General features: G+C 36.7%; 1 protein-coding gene across 1 annotated transcript in view; it reads left to right on the top strand.

Annotated features, from left to right (window-relative positions):
• LOC120222015 (mitogen-activated protein kinase kinase kinase 5) overlaps positions 1-18,130 on the top strand; it is a 100,633-nt gene that overhangs the window by 6,266 nt on the left and 76,237 nt on the right. The window contains exons 2-5 of the mRNA XM_039219698.1: positions 1,758-1,870; positions 7,720-7,879; positions 10,433-10,586; positions 16,132-16,239. Of these exons, the coding sequence (XP_039075629.1) occupies positions 1,758-1,870; positions 7,720-7,879; positions 10,433-10,586; positions 16,132-16,239 (535 nt within the window). The remainder of the gene's footprint in view (positions 1-1,757; positions 1,871-7,719; positions 7,880-10,432; positions 10,587-16,131; positions 16,240-18,130) is intronic.

Genomic DNA, 18,130 nt, shown 5'->3' with positions numbered 1-18,130 from the left:
TCCCCTTACTCCGCATCCTCGCCAACATCTATTGTTTCTTGAGTTTTGGTGGTTTTTTTTTGTTGTTGTTGTTTCTTGAGTTGTTAATTTCGGCTATACTGACAGGTGTTGGGGTGGTATCTCATTGTGGTTTTGATTTGTATTTCTCTCATAATGAGTGATGTTGAGTATCTTTTCATGTGTCTATTAGCCATTTGGATATCTTCTTTGAAAAAGTGTCTATTCATGTCTTCTGCCCATTTCTTCACTGGATTGTTTGGTTTTTTGAGTGCTTAGTTTGAAACGTTCTTTATAGATTTTAGATACTAACCATTTACCTGGTATATCATTTGCAGATATCTTCTTCCATTCCCTCAGTTGACTTTCAGTTTTGTTGATTGTTTCTTTTGCCGTGCAGAAGCTTTTCATCTTGATGAGGTCCCACTAGGTTGCTTCCTGTTTTCTCCTGTAGGATTTTGAGGGTTTCCCATCTCACATTTAGGTCTTTCATCCGTTTTTAATTTCTTTTGTTGGATGGTGTTTTTTGATCACCAGCAGCAATGCAGTTGGAAATTCCACCTCCATCACTATTTGAGCCAGCTCGTTAAGGTTAATACTTGATTTTTGTTTCCATTCAGAGATACTTGTTCTGCTTAAAAAATAAGGCCCATTAAAAGGACACGTGATCCTTAATATCCAGAAAAATGTACTTTTTCTTTCCTTTTGAAGTTTAACTTATCATTTTAAGTTATGGGAAATTTTGAGCATGTAGAGAAGCCAAGAATATGCTGGAATGCACACCACTGCGCCCACCACCACTTTTGCTATTCCTATCTTTTTGCTAAAAGATAGTTACTGATTTAAATGGGGATGGCTTTATCTTGGAATTGTAATGTATTTTTTCTACAGAGCTTTTTTGTTTTGTATTACCAAATGGTGATTCATTCAGTATGTAGTCCTCAAATTTCCTCAATTTATTAAAAATAAAGATTTGTTTTTCAGATCTGTCTCAAGCAGTTTTTAATAGTCACTAGGGTTTTGTTTTAATTTTCTTTTTCTTCATGCTCCCAAATGTAATAATTTGAATATTGTTGCCTGTTAAATGATACATGTGAGGAAACCCTTGGACTGAATCTAAGTGTTAACCTTGAAAATACAGTGGATGTGCAAACACTGAAGTCTTTTCAGATGCTGAAGTGTTTTTCTAAGGGTGGTTCTTAGTGTCATGCATATTCAGAAAAAGGTTCTTATTCTCTTGAGCCAAAATTGGTATGCACAGGCACAATCTCTGTTTTTCTTAATTTCTTAGTGCAATTGACATTCTTTATTTTGTTTCTGTATCACTCGTATGAATCTGATTGTTTCAGTGTGTTCCCTAGATGATCCCCTCATTGCTTTGTATATTTTTAAGGCTTTTTAAAAACTACTTTAAAAATAGTTATAGGGTTCTTATTTTTTAATTACCACTGCTTACACATGTGTACACACACACACACACACACACACACTCAGATTTCTGGTAGATTGTTGAAAAGAGGATTTTTTTAAAAGACAGAGGCTACTGTGATAAGGGTGAGCTAAGTAGGGGAATGCAGTGGAGCTAAGGGTGAGGAAAGGCAGTTTCTTAAGCATTAAATCCTAACAGCACATCAGATTCTGGGGTAAAGGCCAGTGGAATATATTTGCTTGCTCAGGCATTGAAGTTATGCAAACAGAAGCTATTGCACACCCAGAGTTTCATGATTGAGAAAGTAAACTTGTACATTTTTTTTTAATAGGTTCAAAAAGGCATTTGAATCTGAGCCATCACTACAGTCAGGAATTAATTACGCGGTCCTTCTCCTGGCAGCTGGGCACCAGTTTGAATCTTCCTTTGAGCTCCGGAAAGTTGGTAATTGCAGCTTGATATTTTACGTGGAAATCAAGAAACTGGACCCAACTTGGTACAAAGAAAAAGAATGGTTGATAGATAGACCCTTTGCTTTTTATCTTATCTGACTTCCTGAAAAAAAAATTACTACATCTCCTTGTTGAGTGTTTCCTGATTGTACCGAATCCTGACATTGGGATGTAATATGGCTTTTAGTTTATTTTACCTGTTTCTAAAAACCCCCTGGTTATTATTTATTCTTCCAGTGCAAAATACTATGGAATATATGGGCTCTGCATTCAGCCTCAACTCCCAAATAAGGTGTGTGTGGAGCATCAGAAACATTTCCTATTTTAGAGTTAGGGAAGGAGGAAGAAGGAGAAGAAGGAGAAGAAAAAAAAAAAAGAAGGAGATCTCTTGTAGTTTCTATTTCTGATTCCCGGCTACACCTTCCAGCACTCTGATTTCAGTAGTGTTGGAGGTGGAGCCTCCCTAAGCCCCCAGACCATCAGGCCAAGCAGATGGCAGTGTTGGCAGTGACCTGTCTCCTCAGAGACCTTCTCTGGATTGTAGCCATTGGCAGGGTGTGCTTTTGTCCCTTTTATCTACGGATCATCTCATCTTCTTTGGAATTTGAAGAATCACGGCATCTTAGTGAATAAATTTCATGTGATTTTCTTGGTTCTGGCTTTCATAGCATTTTTTAAGGTTTTACACACTAGAATACCATACTAGTATGGTAATGAGATTTTGCTCTGTGTCTAACCATTCTCTTTCAGGGAATCTTTCCAGCTTTTGTAGGAGTCATTACTACAGATCTAGAAATATGCCATATTTTTCATAGAGGGAAAAAATTGCTCTTAGTGAATCCATGGATTGCAGAAGAATCTTTTCCTTTAAGATTTTTAACTGGAGAATGTTTTTATTTAGTTTTCCTTCAAGAAAAATGAATTCTGGACTTTTTAAAAATTCTTGGGAAAGGCTTATAAAATATTGCCTTGATGGCAAATAAAGTTTGAGTATTAAGTTTTGAAAGGGCCGAGACTAAAAGAATGATAAAAATACTTGTTGCTACTGGAATGCACTGGTATTTAATGCACAAAGCTTTCTTTGAAATGATTTTTCAGTTGGTAAATGAAATCAGAGAAAATGCATTGCAACTTGTACTTTTCAGAAGTTATTATTATAAAAATATCATATCTAAGGTTGATTTTCAAATTGTACACTAGCCAGAATTCCTTATGTACTAGTGATCTAAAAATAATTTGTACTGCTATGTTCTTGACCTTAAGGTAAAGTTTTATTGAAGCCTCCAGATCATCGCAGGAATTGACGCTGATTTGCATGTGTTGATAGAGCAGTAATATCGTGGCTTGAAAACGTACCTATTCTAAATTCTCATTTTTAAGTTAAACATAGATTAAAATGATCAGCACTCTGCTAAGATAATAGATTTCATCACAAAAAAGAAATGATAGTTATGTGATATGATGGAAATGTTAGCTAACACCATGGTAGTAGCCATTTTGTAATATTTAAGTGTATGAAAGGAACACATTTTACACCTTAAACTTACACAATATTATATGTCACTTGTATATTACAATAAAGCTGAGGGAAAAGAAGAATGGCCAGCACTTTGAGGTTTGAGGAACTATAATTAATATAACTTTGTACAGAAAACATACTTTAACTTTTTTCCAAGAACTCATTCACAGTATATGTTGAACAGGCATTTCGAAGCATATAAAGTTGAATTTTAAATTTTGGAAAGTGCAAAACATATACAGACTTAAAATGTGACTTGACAATGAATTTTTAGCCACTTCAAGAATCAAGTTTTAGGTTTCTAAAATACTGTGATATACTCTCCAAATTGTATGTCCTGTATAACTAAAAGGCAATTAAAACTCATGAATTTAGATTGTACTCAATCATAAATTATGCTCGTAACCAGAGGCTGACCTAAAGCTAATTTTTTATGGCAAAATAGGATTAAAATAGTTTTCAAAGAAAAACACGAGTTAACTAAATAAATGAATAGGCTAATAGAATAATATATGTAAAAAATAAGATTAAAACACATCTTGCATATTTTAAAGGTATACTATTAAAAATCATTTTTAAATTCTCTGACCAAATTTCTTAGTAATTTATATCTTCCTATAATTCTTCTCTTGACCTCCTGGAGTTGTAAGATTAGCCTGAATTAGTGACTTCCCTTTAGTAATCAGACGTTTTTAAAATGAGATCTCTTTTTTAGATGCCTTTTGAAATTTTGATTTTTTTATAAAAGGTAAGCAATTAAAATTTAAGATGCCATAAGATAATTACTAAATTGGAAGTGTCCAAACATACCATCTTAAATTTAAGATCTCTACAGTAAGACACTATTCTTAACTCTCCTAATCTATTGCCCAAAGACTCTCGATTCTGGTCATGTGTATATTTGAGGTCAAGACTAAGTACTTCATGATCTGTGTTTTACTATCCCAGTTTTGAATAATCATTGATATTTAGACTACTTATAACTAGGATTTAAAACAGAACCACGAGGTGCCTGGGTGGCTCAGTCAGTTAAGCGTCTGACTCTTGCTTTTGGCTCAGGTCATGATCTCAGTCCTGAGATTGAGCCCTTTGTTGGGCTCTGCACTGGGCATGGAACCTACTTGGGATTCTCTCTCACCCTCTCTCTCTCTGCCCCTCCCCTGCTCATTCTCTCTCTCTCTCTCTCTCTCACTGTCTTAAAAAAAAAAAAGAAAAGAAGAAAATCCACAGAATCACATCTTACATGTTCTTCCTATTTCCAGTATCATAAGACTTAAAATTAATATTCAGATTTTACCTAAGTAACAGATTATTTTCCCATTTCTGTGTAATTTTTCAACTATGAGACATTTTGTGGGAGAGAGTCAGAATTAGGGGTTGATGATGTAATGATGATGTAATAAAAGAACAGGGTGCTTGGAATTGAGACAAACCACTATTTGAATCTCATTTTGGGGGAGCAATCCAAATGAAATCTGTATTATTACTGAATATAAAAGTCCATGATTCTATAAAGATAACTTAAAAAAGGAAATCAAAACAAAAACAAAATCCATCACCAACCATAACACAACTCATTTGTCATGAATAGATATGACCAGTTTCTCAGAAAATTGGAAATTATAGAGAAAAAATTACATCCCTTCCTTTCTTTTTTAAGAGACACCACAGCTCATCTAGTGGATGAGGTATAGCTCTTCTTTAAGTATCCTGCATGCTAAATGTGTTATTCCTCAGGAGAGGCTAGTCTTCTAAAGAATTCTAGTTAATGAAGTAGAGGGGATGTTAAGGCTAACAGTAATGTTGAAATAATGATCATCAGGACTAAAACCATTAAGTGAAAATGTTTATTTTTCTTTACTTTTGAGAGAGAGAAAGAGTGCACTCACGGGGGCATAGAGAGAGAGGTAGAGAGAGAAATCCCCAGCAGGCTCTGCACTGCCAGTGCAGAACCCAATGTGGGGCATGAACCCATGACCTCTGAGATTATGACCTGAGCCGAAACCAAGAGTTGGACACTTAATGAGCTGAGCCACCTGGGTGCCCCAGAAAATGTTTATTTTTAAAAAAACGTCATTTCACCGTATTTACATGATACCAAAGCTCACTCGCAGATTGCTTGTTAGCCACAGAGGACAAATGTGCCTGTAGAATCTGGTCTATATATGCCCTCCAGGGGTCCAGCTGTCAGCAGGCCAGCAAGAATCCCTGATAGTGAGATAGCCCAACCGTGCTTCTTCATGGAGGAACATGAAGTAAGCAGTGGCTCCTGTAATGTAGTCTCACCCAGATTTTAAGATCTAATGTTCAGTTTATAGCAGTGGCAGATAGACGACAGAAACATGTGTCAGATTCATGCCAAGGTGAAAGTTAAATGTCACTCTCATAATATGAACTTTTGGCATGTAAGCATATATCCGAAATTTTCTTTTAACACTGGTACTGTGATTTTCCTATTACACATTGTCATAGTCCCTATTTAAATGTTTGACATGATTTGTTGCTAGATCGATCCTCAGTTCATTGTTCTGCAAGCATGACACAATAAAAAGAACTCATTTTCAAATGAGATTAGTAGAGACATCTATTTTCAGAGTCTCATTTTCCCCATGCACATTCTTCTTTTCTTTGTATTCATTGACTTTTTTATTATACCTAGATAGGGCATCATGGATGTTGTTGCATACCTGTGTGTAATTTTTTCATCTTATGAAATTTTAAGAAGGCAAAGCTATTCTCTAACTTATTATCACAAAATGTGAAGGCTTCCCAAATGGACTTTTCTTTCTTTTTTTTTTTTTTTTCTTTTTAGAGAGATTGTGAGTGAGAGAGAGGGGCAAAGAGAGAGAGGAGGAGAAAGAGAGAGAGAGAATCCCAAATAGGCTCCATACTCGGCCTGGCACCTGACATGGGGCTTGATCCCATGACCCTGGGATCATGACCTGAGCTGAAATCAAGAATTGGGTGCTCAACTCACTGAGCCACCCAGGTGCCCCACAAATGGACTTTTTTCTTAAAATGCTCAAGGCTTAAGTGTAATTATATCATAAAAAGTGGCATAATGTTTTTAAGAGATTATTTTGTTTTGTTAAAGTATAATTTTCTCCCCAAATTCATTCTTCTTACGAAATATAAAATGGAACACTTGTAAAAGATTTTACTTAATTCCATTAATATGGAAAAAAGAGGATATGTTCAGTTCAGAGTACGTTTAAGAAGCTAGGGCATTCATAGATCAATAACAAAGAAATGTTAGGATAAGATTTCTGAGTTTGACTGAAAAAATAATTAGCCCCAATAGGTGATAAATCTTATGGATTATCTGTTTTACTAGACAAAAACTATTTGCATCTCTACTGAACAAAACATGCATGTTAACAAGTAAACTTATCTAAGTCTGAGATCTTTAATAAACAGTAAAGAGTGAACTTGCCACTTTCCCTAGATAGTCTTTGAGGTACCTGATGGCACTGTGAGATATTGAATGGTATGTCCCAGTTTTTTACCTTAGTCCCAAATCTCACATAATTTTCCTGATACTTTAATGTTGTGAATACTAGTGGAAATTAACAGCCCTACAAGGATATATTCTTTTTAAACAAACAAGGATTACAAATGCAAAAATAATACAAGGCAGAGTAGAGACACAAATTTATAATGAAATGGAAAAAACCCAGAAGAACCAAAACAATGTTGAAAAAGAACAAAGTTGAAGGATTTGCATTACCTAATTTTCAAATCTTGTTACAAAGCAACAGTAATCAAGACAGTGTTAGCTGTCACTTTCCATATTTCTTTAACTTTCTAAGTGTGTAATTGTTTTTGCATATAAAATTGTGATTAGTCATTGCCCAATGATACTCAATTATTAATTATTTTTAGTATTATTTTTTATAATTATTCCTTATTGGCCCAATTATACTAAGTTCTATGAGTGATAGAATTGCAGAATATTTCCCTTTCAAATAGCTGAAGAATCCTTGTTATTATAAGGGAAGCAAGGTGGTTACACAGCAAGGTGTTAGCACCTTTTAACTTATGCATTTACAGTGCAGACATACATTAAAATTCCAGAATGATGTACATCCAAGTGACAGTGGCACTTATTTTTGGACTCTGAAATTAAAGTGACTTTTTTTTAAATGAACTTAAACCCCTTTTATAATTGAAACTTAAAGCTATTTGAATCTGAAAGGAGGAAATAAAAACTTCCTGTATTTTAATAAAATGTCTGGCTTTTTTTTTTTTTTTTTTTTTTAATTAGAAAGGCTCTGCCTTGGTGCTGTGTGTTTGTAACATTGTCCTTCCTGTTGATCTTCCAGGAGTGAAGCTAAGTAGCCTTCTTGGTAAAAAGGGAAACTTGGAAAAACTCCAGAGCTACTGGGAAGTTGGATTTTTTTTGGGTGCCAGTGTCCTGGCCAATGACCACATGAGAGTAATCCAAGCATCTGAAAAGCTTTTTAAACTGAAGACACCGGCATGGTAATACTAAAATGTTATGTGTTTAAACAATTACTTTTAATAAACAACTCATCACTTATTTCCAAATTTTTATATTTGTTGAACTGATGATTAGATTGATTTTATTTGCTTCTAGAGTGAAATGTAGAATTTAGAGGAAAACCTGATGTTCATAAATAAAATGTGTTGAATATAGGTTCTGTTGATTTTTACATAGGTGAGGTCTGCTTACCTTCTTCAGCTTAGCCTTTTCATGACATTGACCAATCTGCTAGACCAAGTTGGCCAGTGTTACCCACACAAATCATGTGGAGGCCTCACCTGCAAATTGAATTGGTAGATTAACAGATTTTTATCTCAACCTTCCACATTTATGCCCCAAACATATGCCTTTTGTTCTCTTGATGATCTAATCTCAGTTTTGGGATTCTCATTCTTGATTTTCACTTCTTTATACTAAGGCTTGTTAATGCATTTAAATGTTTCCTATATGTGTGTGTGTTTCTAATTTCAAATTGTTCCTGGAGTGCCCCCAAGTCTCATCATTATGTTTGTGATAATTGAAGATATGAAAGCAAAATTCCATGTGCATTTAGGGCTGTTTTGAAAAACAATGCTGATTTTATTATGCATCATGTATAATGATCACTAGCTGTAAAACTTTTAAAAGGTTAACCATGATATCAAGGAAGGCTTCGGGCAGCTCAGAGCCTGGGCCACTGACTTGTTTTCATCAAAAGAACCACTTGAGATGCTTACCACTGTAGGTCCCCATAGCTTCCTAAAAGAATTCCTCATGTTCAGGTCTTCTCATTAGCAAATCCTCCCTAGTGTCACACCCACAGTGTGACATGTCTAAAAATCCATGTCTAAAAATCCATATCTGACCCTTCCCCTCCACTGAAATCCTTAAATCATTATAGTTTCATGGCTCCTTGCAGCCTAAGGGATAAAGTCCACCTCCTTGACTGGCGAACAGTGTTTACCTTTAGTCATTCCAGCCTCAGATCTTCTCACACACACACACACACACACACACACACACACAAACACACACGGTTATGGTTACACTGCTCTCCAGTCACATGGAATGTGGCAGACTATGGCTTCATACATTTGTGTCTCATCTCATGCTGAGAAGGCCTCTTCCGGGGATCTTCTCCACCTGGGTACCTTCCTAAGTCTGCCCACAAACCAGGCTCCGACTAAAACCTGAGTTTTATCCTGATATCCTGAGTCCAGATAGAAGCAGGTGGGTGTTGTTGCATACACACATATGATTAGTTCATCTCATGAAATCTTCTTTCATGTTTGTCATTTTTAAATCATATTTCTATTGATAGTGACGATATGTATGACTTGGGTTAACTGTATCTGTGTAGTGGTAGCCCCACTGATATTTAGGTCGCTGAGCTATACCTTTTACATTCCTGTCTACTCAGCACTGTGTGCTACTTAGGAACAGGGCTGTACTGTCAGTGCAATGTCTACAGTAGGCATTCAGTAAATGACATGAAATAAATGAACCAACAAATGCCTGTGTTACATGCAGCCAAATTTGTCATTTCTTTACGGTGATCTTTCTGATAGTCCAGAAGAGGGCTGAAGCACAGATCCAAAGAGCTTTGGTTTGAGGTGTCCCAGCTTCTGTTGACAAGAAAGCAGATATTATTTTATGCAATAGTAATAACCACAAAACAATGCCTTAAGATGTCTACTCAGGGGGCGCCTTGGTGGCTTAGTCGGTTAAGCGTCCGACTTTCGCTTAGGTCATGATCTCGCGGTTCGTGGGTTCGAGCCCCGCGTCGGGCTCTGTGCTGACTGCCAGCTCAGAGCCTGGAGCCTGTTTCAGTCTGTGACTCCTTCTCTCTCTGACCCTCNTCTCTCTCTGACCCTCCCCTGCTCACGCTGTCTCTCTCTCTCTCTCTCTCTCTCCTAGAAATAAATAAAACATTAAAAAAATTAAAAAAAAAAAAAAAAAGATGTCTACTCGGTTAATGTTAACATCCATGCTTTTAGTTTATGAAGTACCTGCATACCCATTAACTCATATAATTATCTTGCTCCTCATTTCTTCCCTAACTTTTTCCTTTGAGGCACCATCTGTCTCGTTAGGTTGGAGTGTATTTTTATAATATATAAACCGAGTTGCTTCAAAGCAAAATAATGATCTCTTATGAAAGGTCTATTTAGAAAAGCTTCCTCAAGGAAGCATATTTTAAAACATTTTAAAGCATTAACCACTCCCTTGAATAAAAGATAGGCATTATTGTAAAAGTCATTTTTTCAACAGATGCATCATTGTGGTCCAAGCTATTTAAGCCCTCTGCCCCTCAGTTTCCTCATCTTTAAAATGAGGATATAACAGCCTACTTTATTGACTTTTTGTGAGACATAGAGGAGACAACTTAATGGGAAGGTACATGGCATGTAACAAATAATACTATTTGGTGAATCTGAATACATAAATATTAACGCTATATTTAAATTACATTCACAGACTAAAGCTGGGATACGTGGGAACTGGTGGTTCTAAACTTGCCCATGATGTGTGTTATATCTTTTCATCTTTAGGTACCTCAAGTCTATCGTAGAGACAATTTTGATATATAAGCATTTTGTGAAACTGACTACAGAGCAGCCTGTGGCCAAACAGGAGCTGGTGGACTTCTGGATGGATTTCCTGGTGGAGGCCACAAAGACAGATGTGACTGTCGTTAGGTTTCCGGTGAGTACTCTTCATTTATCTTAACTTTAAGTGCATTTCTATTTTGTTTCTTTTATTTAAAGAACATCTCGCACTGTGATTTTAATAGTACTAGCGTTACTTTTTCAAAATAACTCCTCGAAATCAGAGAAGTGAGATACATCTTTATGTTTTAGCCATGACATTTGGAGATTTCTTCCGATAAGTCGTGAGGTGTGCTTTCCAAGAAAAGATGGTCTCTTGCTTAGCTCGGTTAGTCAACGTACCGCATCAGACCAGACACAAGGGTGCTGTTAATTCGTATTACAGTTTTGTTAACATTGTCATCAGTATCATCACCACTACTGTGGTGGAAAGTGTCAGGCTCACCTGGGTTGTTATTCTATATCCACTACTCATTACCCGCATGGGTCAGAGTTAGATTCAGCGTCCCCCGTCACTACTTACAATGCCTTAGATCATGGGAAATGATGACTCACGGGTTCCAGTTTGCAACTCATTTTGGCCAGATATAGATACAGATACATGTATAGTAGACACACACACACACTTTTAAAAATACATTGCTCATCTTCTCAGCTGATGCCTTTCCCGTCCTGATGGTTCTCAGAATGCCACCCAGCGCAGTGTAAGCTTTAGCATCTAATTCAAGAATTACCAAGTCACTGTGTGCACTAATCTCTTCCCACGTCAGAGTGATGCCATGAAGCTCTGAGCTCTCTAGTCCAATCCTCCGTATTCAGGTGATAGCTGCTCTCAATTCTTTTTCTCTAATTCTTGTTTTCCAGCTCTTGTTTGTAGGATCATCTGTTTCATTTCATTACATCTTTACTCTTCCTTCCCAATGAAGCCTTAGGCTCAGCAGGATCTTCTTTGCAAAGCCTTTCAAACTAAAACACTTTGTTTTCTAGTCTAGATAACGTGTAGCGTAGGAAAATACTTATCTCAGAGTGAGCTGGCAGCGTGCCTTCAGCTGATGCTCTGATGATAGCAAATGTGGGGAAAGAAGACATCACAGAACTGAAGTATTTAATAGACTGTTGACTTGATTGAATAGGAAATCAGCTATGAAAGGAAACCACTCATATTAGCTATTCTGAGCTAATTTAAGTTAGTTTGATGTGAATTTGTCTGTCATAATAGGAATATAAAAAAATAAAACTAGAAAATAATAAGAGAGACATTAGGACAATATAGGTATATACTCTAGGTAAGAGAGACTTTCTTAATTAAGTAGGAAAAGGACCTGTAAGCCCTAAAGGCAAATATTGACCAATTCGATTTCATTAAAAATTCTAACTTTTGTTCAGTGAGGAACATCATAAACATGGCAAATGCTAGACAAGGAGAAAATATTTAATATTAATGCAGCAAAATGATCAATTTGCTTAATATGCACAAAGAAAAAAAAACAACTACTAATTGGAAGCAAGAGAAAAAGAAAATGGGCAAATCACATGAAACGATAATGAACCTCACTGAATAGTCAAAAACTGCAAATTAAAATGAGACATTGTACCTGTGCCATTTTGCACATGTGCACATCTACCTGTAGGATAAATTCCCAGGAGTAAAATTAATTGATATTGCCACCGTGCCCTCCATCGGGATTATATCAATTGGCGTTCTCACTGGCAACATACAAGACTGAATACTTTCCGAAAGTCTCTCCCAAAAGGTGTGTTTATTATATTTGTACTTTTTTAAACTTAGAGATGAAAAACTGGTATATTAGGATGATTAGTATTTCTCCTATTATGTGTCGGGTTGTGCATATGATTAAGTTCATGTTTAAAAGTCTACTTAGTGATAGGGTACGTGTGTGGCTCTGTCAGTTAAGCTCAGGTCATGGTCTCGTGGTTTGTGGGTTCGAGCCCCCTGCATCAGCGTCTGTGCTGATGGGTTGCGGCCTAGAGCCTGCTTTGGATTCTGTGTCTCCTTTTCTCTCTCTGCCCCTCCCCCACTTGCGCTCTGTTTTTCTCTCTCTCAAAAATAAATAAGATTAAAAAAATAAATAAAAGACCCCTCAGTGTTTAAAATAATAATAATTTGTTGGCAACATTTAAAAATAAGGAGAGTTGGGGGTGCCTGGGTGGCTCACTCAGTTAAACATCCGACTTTGGCTCGGGTCGTGATCTCACGGTTCGTGGGTTCGAGCCCCACATTGGGCTCTGTGTTGACAGCACAGAGCCTGGAGCCTGTTTCAGATTCTGTATCTCCCTCTCTCTCTGACCCTCTGCTCACGCTGTCTCTCTCTCTCTCAGAAATAAATAAAACATTAAAAAAAAGAAGTATTTTATTTGACTGTTTCCGTGTATTTCACTACCCTGACCGTTCTCATTCCTCTAAGAAATAATAGTGACCCTGGTAAAAGAAAACAGACAAAAGCTTCTATGCAAAATGATTTGAATGGTCCCATCAGTTATTATTATTTGGGTTCATTCAGTTCAGTTGATTCTTTTTTCTCACCTCTCTTCTATGTATATTTTCTTTCCTTCCTACATTGAAAAGTTAGGAGACCATCAACCTATCAGCCCAGGCTAGGTGAGCAGAAGAGGAGAATGATGCTTTTGTGGACTCTTATAGGAGCTGAGACATGTAACTCTGTTAAATATCTACTCTGTATATGGGGCACCTGGGTGACTTAGTTGGTTGAGTGTCCAACTTCAGCTTAGGTCATGATCTCACAGCTCATGGGTTCGAGCCCTGCATCAGGCTCTGTGCTGATACCTCCTAGCCAGAAACCTGCGTTGGAGCCTGTGTCTCCTTTTCTCTCTGCCCCTCCCCTGTTGTGCTCTGTGTGTGTGTGTGTGTGTGTGTGTCTCTCTCTCTCAAAAACAGGTAAATATTAAAAAACTAAAAAGAAATCTATTCCATGTAGCTTATAGGCCTTATACTGCCTTTGTTCCCACTTCAGATACAAGGAGTTAGCAGTTAATTTTAGTTTTTTAAATTTTATTTAGCAGTTAATTTTAATGTTAACCAATATAAAAGATTAGAAACTAAAAGCATGAATGTTTATACTTTCAAGTGAGTTGTATCTAGCTGGTTTTGTCAAATTGCCTCTTTTTCCTTCTCTCATCTCAGTCTTTCTGTGAACTCTATAATGTATGCCATAAATTCCTCCCATTTTGTCATTTCAAGGGCAGATCAAAGGGCTCAACAGATGTTAGACGATGATAATTACAACCAATTTTTATTCCCTATCTCAACATAGGAAAACATAGGTCAGATTTTATCTGTTAGAAGTATTTGAGACAACAATAAAGACATAATTTAAGAAGAGAGGAGATAACCTGGTGCTGTGTTTTCTAATGTTAAATTGTGTGCCCACATGATTAAGGAAAAAGGTATATTCTCATTTGTTGGTATATTGACTTGGATGCTAGTTTGGAAGACCCACCTTTTATTCCCTATTATTTATTTTCATTTCACAAACACTAGGATACTCAGATTGGAAAGCACCAATTCTGCCAAGTTTAGATTGAAAATGTATTTCCATTTCCAAATTTATTTCACTCTCTGTTGATTGGAGTTTGGACCTTGACTTACCAGGTTGTTTCCTAAATCAGAATATGTTCCCTGGTGGGCTCTTACTGTGCATTATTTGTAGTCTTTTCTACCTTATTTTCGTAAGTAGAGCCTGGCCAAGAATTAAGCCCTTACAGTTTTTTTTATAAGTAGAGAAACTTCTGTCTTCCTAATTCCCTTTATGTAATTCTCTGTACCCTAATTTAAATAAATTTACTGCTGTGATAAATATAGCATAAAATCAGGAGCGTGTGGGTGGGTCAGACGGTTAAGCGGCCGACTTCAGCTCAGGTCATGATCTCGTAGTTTGTGGTTCGAGCTCTGCATTGGGCTCTGTGCTAACAGTTCGGAGCCTGGAGCCTGCTTCAAATCCTGTGTCTCCCTCTCTCACTGCCCCTCCCCTGCTCATGCTCTGTCTCTCTCTGTCTCTCAAAAATGAATAAAACGTTTAAAAAATTTAGAAAATAAATACTGTAAAATCAGCACTAGGTTTGCAGTGCATGGACAAGAATCAGGTTGCTAATCCATGTGCCTTCTTGCTCAGATTGTGTGTGAGATCACAGTGTAGTGTGAGCCCATAATCCCTTGCTGATAGAGTCTTCCGGAGGGTTTTTCCGCCACTTTTATTTGGTCCCCTTGCTTGATAGAACATTCTGTCTAAAAGCCACTTTTCTTGAGTTTTAAGCAGTGGGGAAGAAAGAACTATTCTAGTTTCTCCATTAGTTTAGTGTTGGGTTTCCTTTCCATGAGAGACTCTTGAATGCTGAGAACAAACTGAGGACTGATGGGGGTGGAGGAGAGGGGAAAGGGGGGAGATGGGCATGGAGGAGGCACTTGTGGGGATGTGCACTGGGTGTTATATGGAAACCAACTTGACAATAAACTATTTAAAAATAAATAAATAAATAAATAAATAAATAAATATTCCTACTTAAGACTGCATGGGAAATTTGAGTGAGTAGGCACTTTTAAGCGTCTGTACAAATAGTAGTTGAAGCACCTTTAAAATTAGTGCATGTTTGGCATTTTGATGTTATTTGTACCTTTTATCAGATATTAGTAATAATATACTATATCCTTTGAGAGAGATTTTCAGCTCACTTATTACATATCCCTCATACATCTCCAGAACAGGAGTCAATTTTATTTCTCTCTTTTTCTCTCACAAGGCTAAATATATCATAAGTGAAGATCCCAGTTTTATCTTTAAGCAGTGCAAAACATTTTTATTACTTCATACAGCTATGTCCATTCCTTTGCCTTATATATAAAACTCTTTCAGTAATAACCAGAATCATTTCTCAGTCTATTTATGTGGGTATGAAAAACATGCTACCACATCTTGATGATAAGGTGTGGCAGGAGAAAACCTAAAATAGTATGTGACACTCTATATATAGAATCTTTTCTATGTTCAGAATTATTTACCACATTTCTGCCCTTTTTTGGACACATTTATATTTATAGAAATAAATTATGGGTTTATTGCAAGATAAAATAAGAGAATTAAAAAATATATCATAGAAGGGGGACCTGGGTGGCTCAGTCAGTTAAGTCCCTGACTCAAGTTGTGATCTCACAACTCGTGAGTTGGAGTCCTGCGTCAGGCTCTACACTGACAGCACCACGCCTGCTTGGGATTCTCTGTCTCCCTCTCTCTCTGCCCCTCTCCCTGCTTGCACATACTCTCTCTCTCTGTCTCAATAATAAATAAGTACACATGTAAAAAATAAAAATACATCATTAGAGTAGATTAGTTGCGAATAGCCAAACCAATACATAGACTTTAAAAATTTATTTCCAATTTCTCTAGCAAACAAAAGTGATGTATTATTGGAACTTACAGTAATACCAGAAAATGCTCAAAGGACTCATAGGGAAGGGCAACAATTAGGAATTAAAGTGGTTTTACTGTAGCAGTGGCCCCAGAGCCTCATCTGATAACCTCCCACATCAGTGCAGTGTTGTTGCAATAGCTCTAAATGATTTAAATCTGAAGTCACTAATACTTGTTTCTTTGCCTTATGTTTTCAAGGTGTTAATATTAGAACCAACCAAAATCTATCAGCCTTCATATTTGTCTATCAACAATGAAGTTGAGGAAAAAACCATATCTATTTGGCACGTGCTTCCTGATGACAAGGTAAGTTGTGTAATTAGTAAGACACAGCATTAATTATAAAGGATTTTACTCCCTTCTAGCATTTATATATTCCAGCAAATACCTGTGTTAGTTAAGAAGAAATAGCTTACTGTATATTTATCTTAGCATAAATACTTATATCCTGTAATATAAAAATTGTTAAACATGGGATGTGAATTTCACTCATTTAATAAAATAACTGAACCTATTTAGATTTTTATTTTAGATGGCATAACCATCCAAAGTAAGCTTAGAAGATTACTGTTTTGTAAATTCATGCTATAAATTAAATTATGTGTCAGAGAACTGATACTTAAAATATATGACTTATAAGATGTATATCTTTTTTAAAAATGATATTTATTTATTTTGAGAGAGAGAGAGCAAGTGTGCATGAGCAGGGGAGGGGCAGAGAGGCAGAGGGAGAGAGACAGTCCCAAGCAGGCTCTGCCCTGTCAGCATGGAGCCCAAAGCATGGCTCGAACACCATAACCTGGTGCTGAGAGAGCATGAGCAGGGCGGTGCTGTCCCGGCTTTCAGAAGGTCCTGAAATGCTCTCATTTCCACTGTTAGCAGCCATCTGGACAACCCTTTCCACTTCTGCATTTTATCAGTTTTTTTTTCTTTTTTTAAAAAAAAAATTTAATGTTTATCTATTTTTGAGAGAGACAGAGACAGAGGGTGAGTGGGGAAAGGGCAGGGAGAGAGAGGGAGACACAGAATCTGAAACAGGCTCCAGGCTCTGAGCTGTCAGCACAGAACGGGACACGGGCCTTGAACTCACGAACTGCAAGATCATGACCTGAGCCAAAGTCAGATGCTTAACCGACTGAGCCACCCAGGCGCCCCTGTATTTTATCAGTTTTAATGCATATACAAATACTACTATTTTTTAAAAATAGAAAAATTTCAAAACTTCATTCCAGTCCTTAGGATAAACCATAGAAATTTGAGAAGACTGTGGCAAAGTAGTTTTGTGAGGTTTTTGGTAATTGTTTTCCAAAATACCCTTATAGTTTTCCTTATCAGTCATCCATGCACTCAGCAAATATTTACAGAGCACTTACTCTGTGACAGTCACTACCAGGCACTAGAGAAACAGATGTGTACAAAATAAGCAAAATTCCGCCTTTCTATGAAGGCAATACATAAAATATAGAAGTGTATTAAATGAGGAATGTGACACAGCACAAAGAAGGAATTAGGAAGTACATTTAGAGAAATGTTAGTTTCAGTGTTTTTAAATGTCTTTGAGTCGACAGTCCTGGGTTCAAGTCCCATCTCTTCCCTTGGCAATGTGGCTTCTGCACATTGCAGTATCTTCATCCATAGAATGAGATAGTAATAATAATATCCATCTTAAAAGGTTATTGTTAAAAGTAAATGAAATATTATAAGTAGGGTATATTGCACAAAGCCTGGAATGTAATAAGTAATCACTATATTTTAACAGCAACAGTAAAATTATGACAATACACATATGAACTAAACCCTAACATTAACCTTAGAACTTACCCTGGCTTATTAGCTCTTTAGGTGACATAGCAGCAATCATTTGGGAATTTGTTGGTATTATATTAGGGCACCATGATACTGAGATTTATAGTAAGAAATAAATATTTGGTCTTTATCTCTTTCTGGCACAGATTTCCTAAAATCCTTAGAATTTCCTAAGTGCTACAAGCCATCTGTTTTTTTGTTTTGCTTTTTTGTTACATTAATAAGGTGACTTTTGGATCCACCTAAGAATGAGACCAGGTTGCTAAGAGCACTAACTATAGAATTAGAGGGTTAGAACTTCCAGTCCTACCCCCTGACCTTTGGGGAGGGGAAAGGAGAGAGGTTGAATTAATCTCCAATGGCCAATGGATTTAATCAATCATACCTATGT

The sequence above is a fragment of the Hyaena hyaena genome, unplaced genomic scaffold (assembly GCF_003009895.1).
Source record: "Hyaena hyaena isolate Hyena2069 unplaced genomic scaffold, ASM300989v1 scaffold_828, whole genome shotgun sequence".
Taxonomy (NCBI): Eukaryota; Metazoa; Chordata; class Mammalia; order Carnivora; family Hyaenidae; genus Hyaena; species Hyaena hyaena.
Note: the sequence above shows the minus strand (reverse complement) of the source record. Positions and strands in the feature narration are given on the sequence as shown.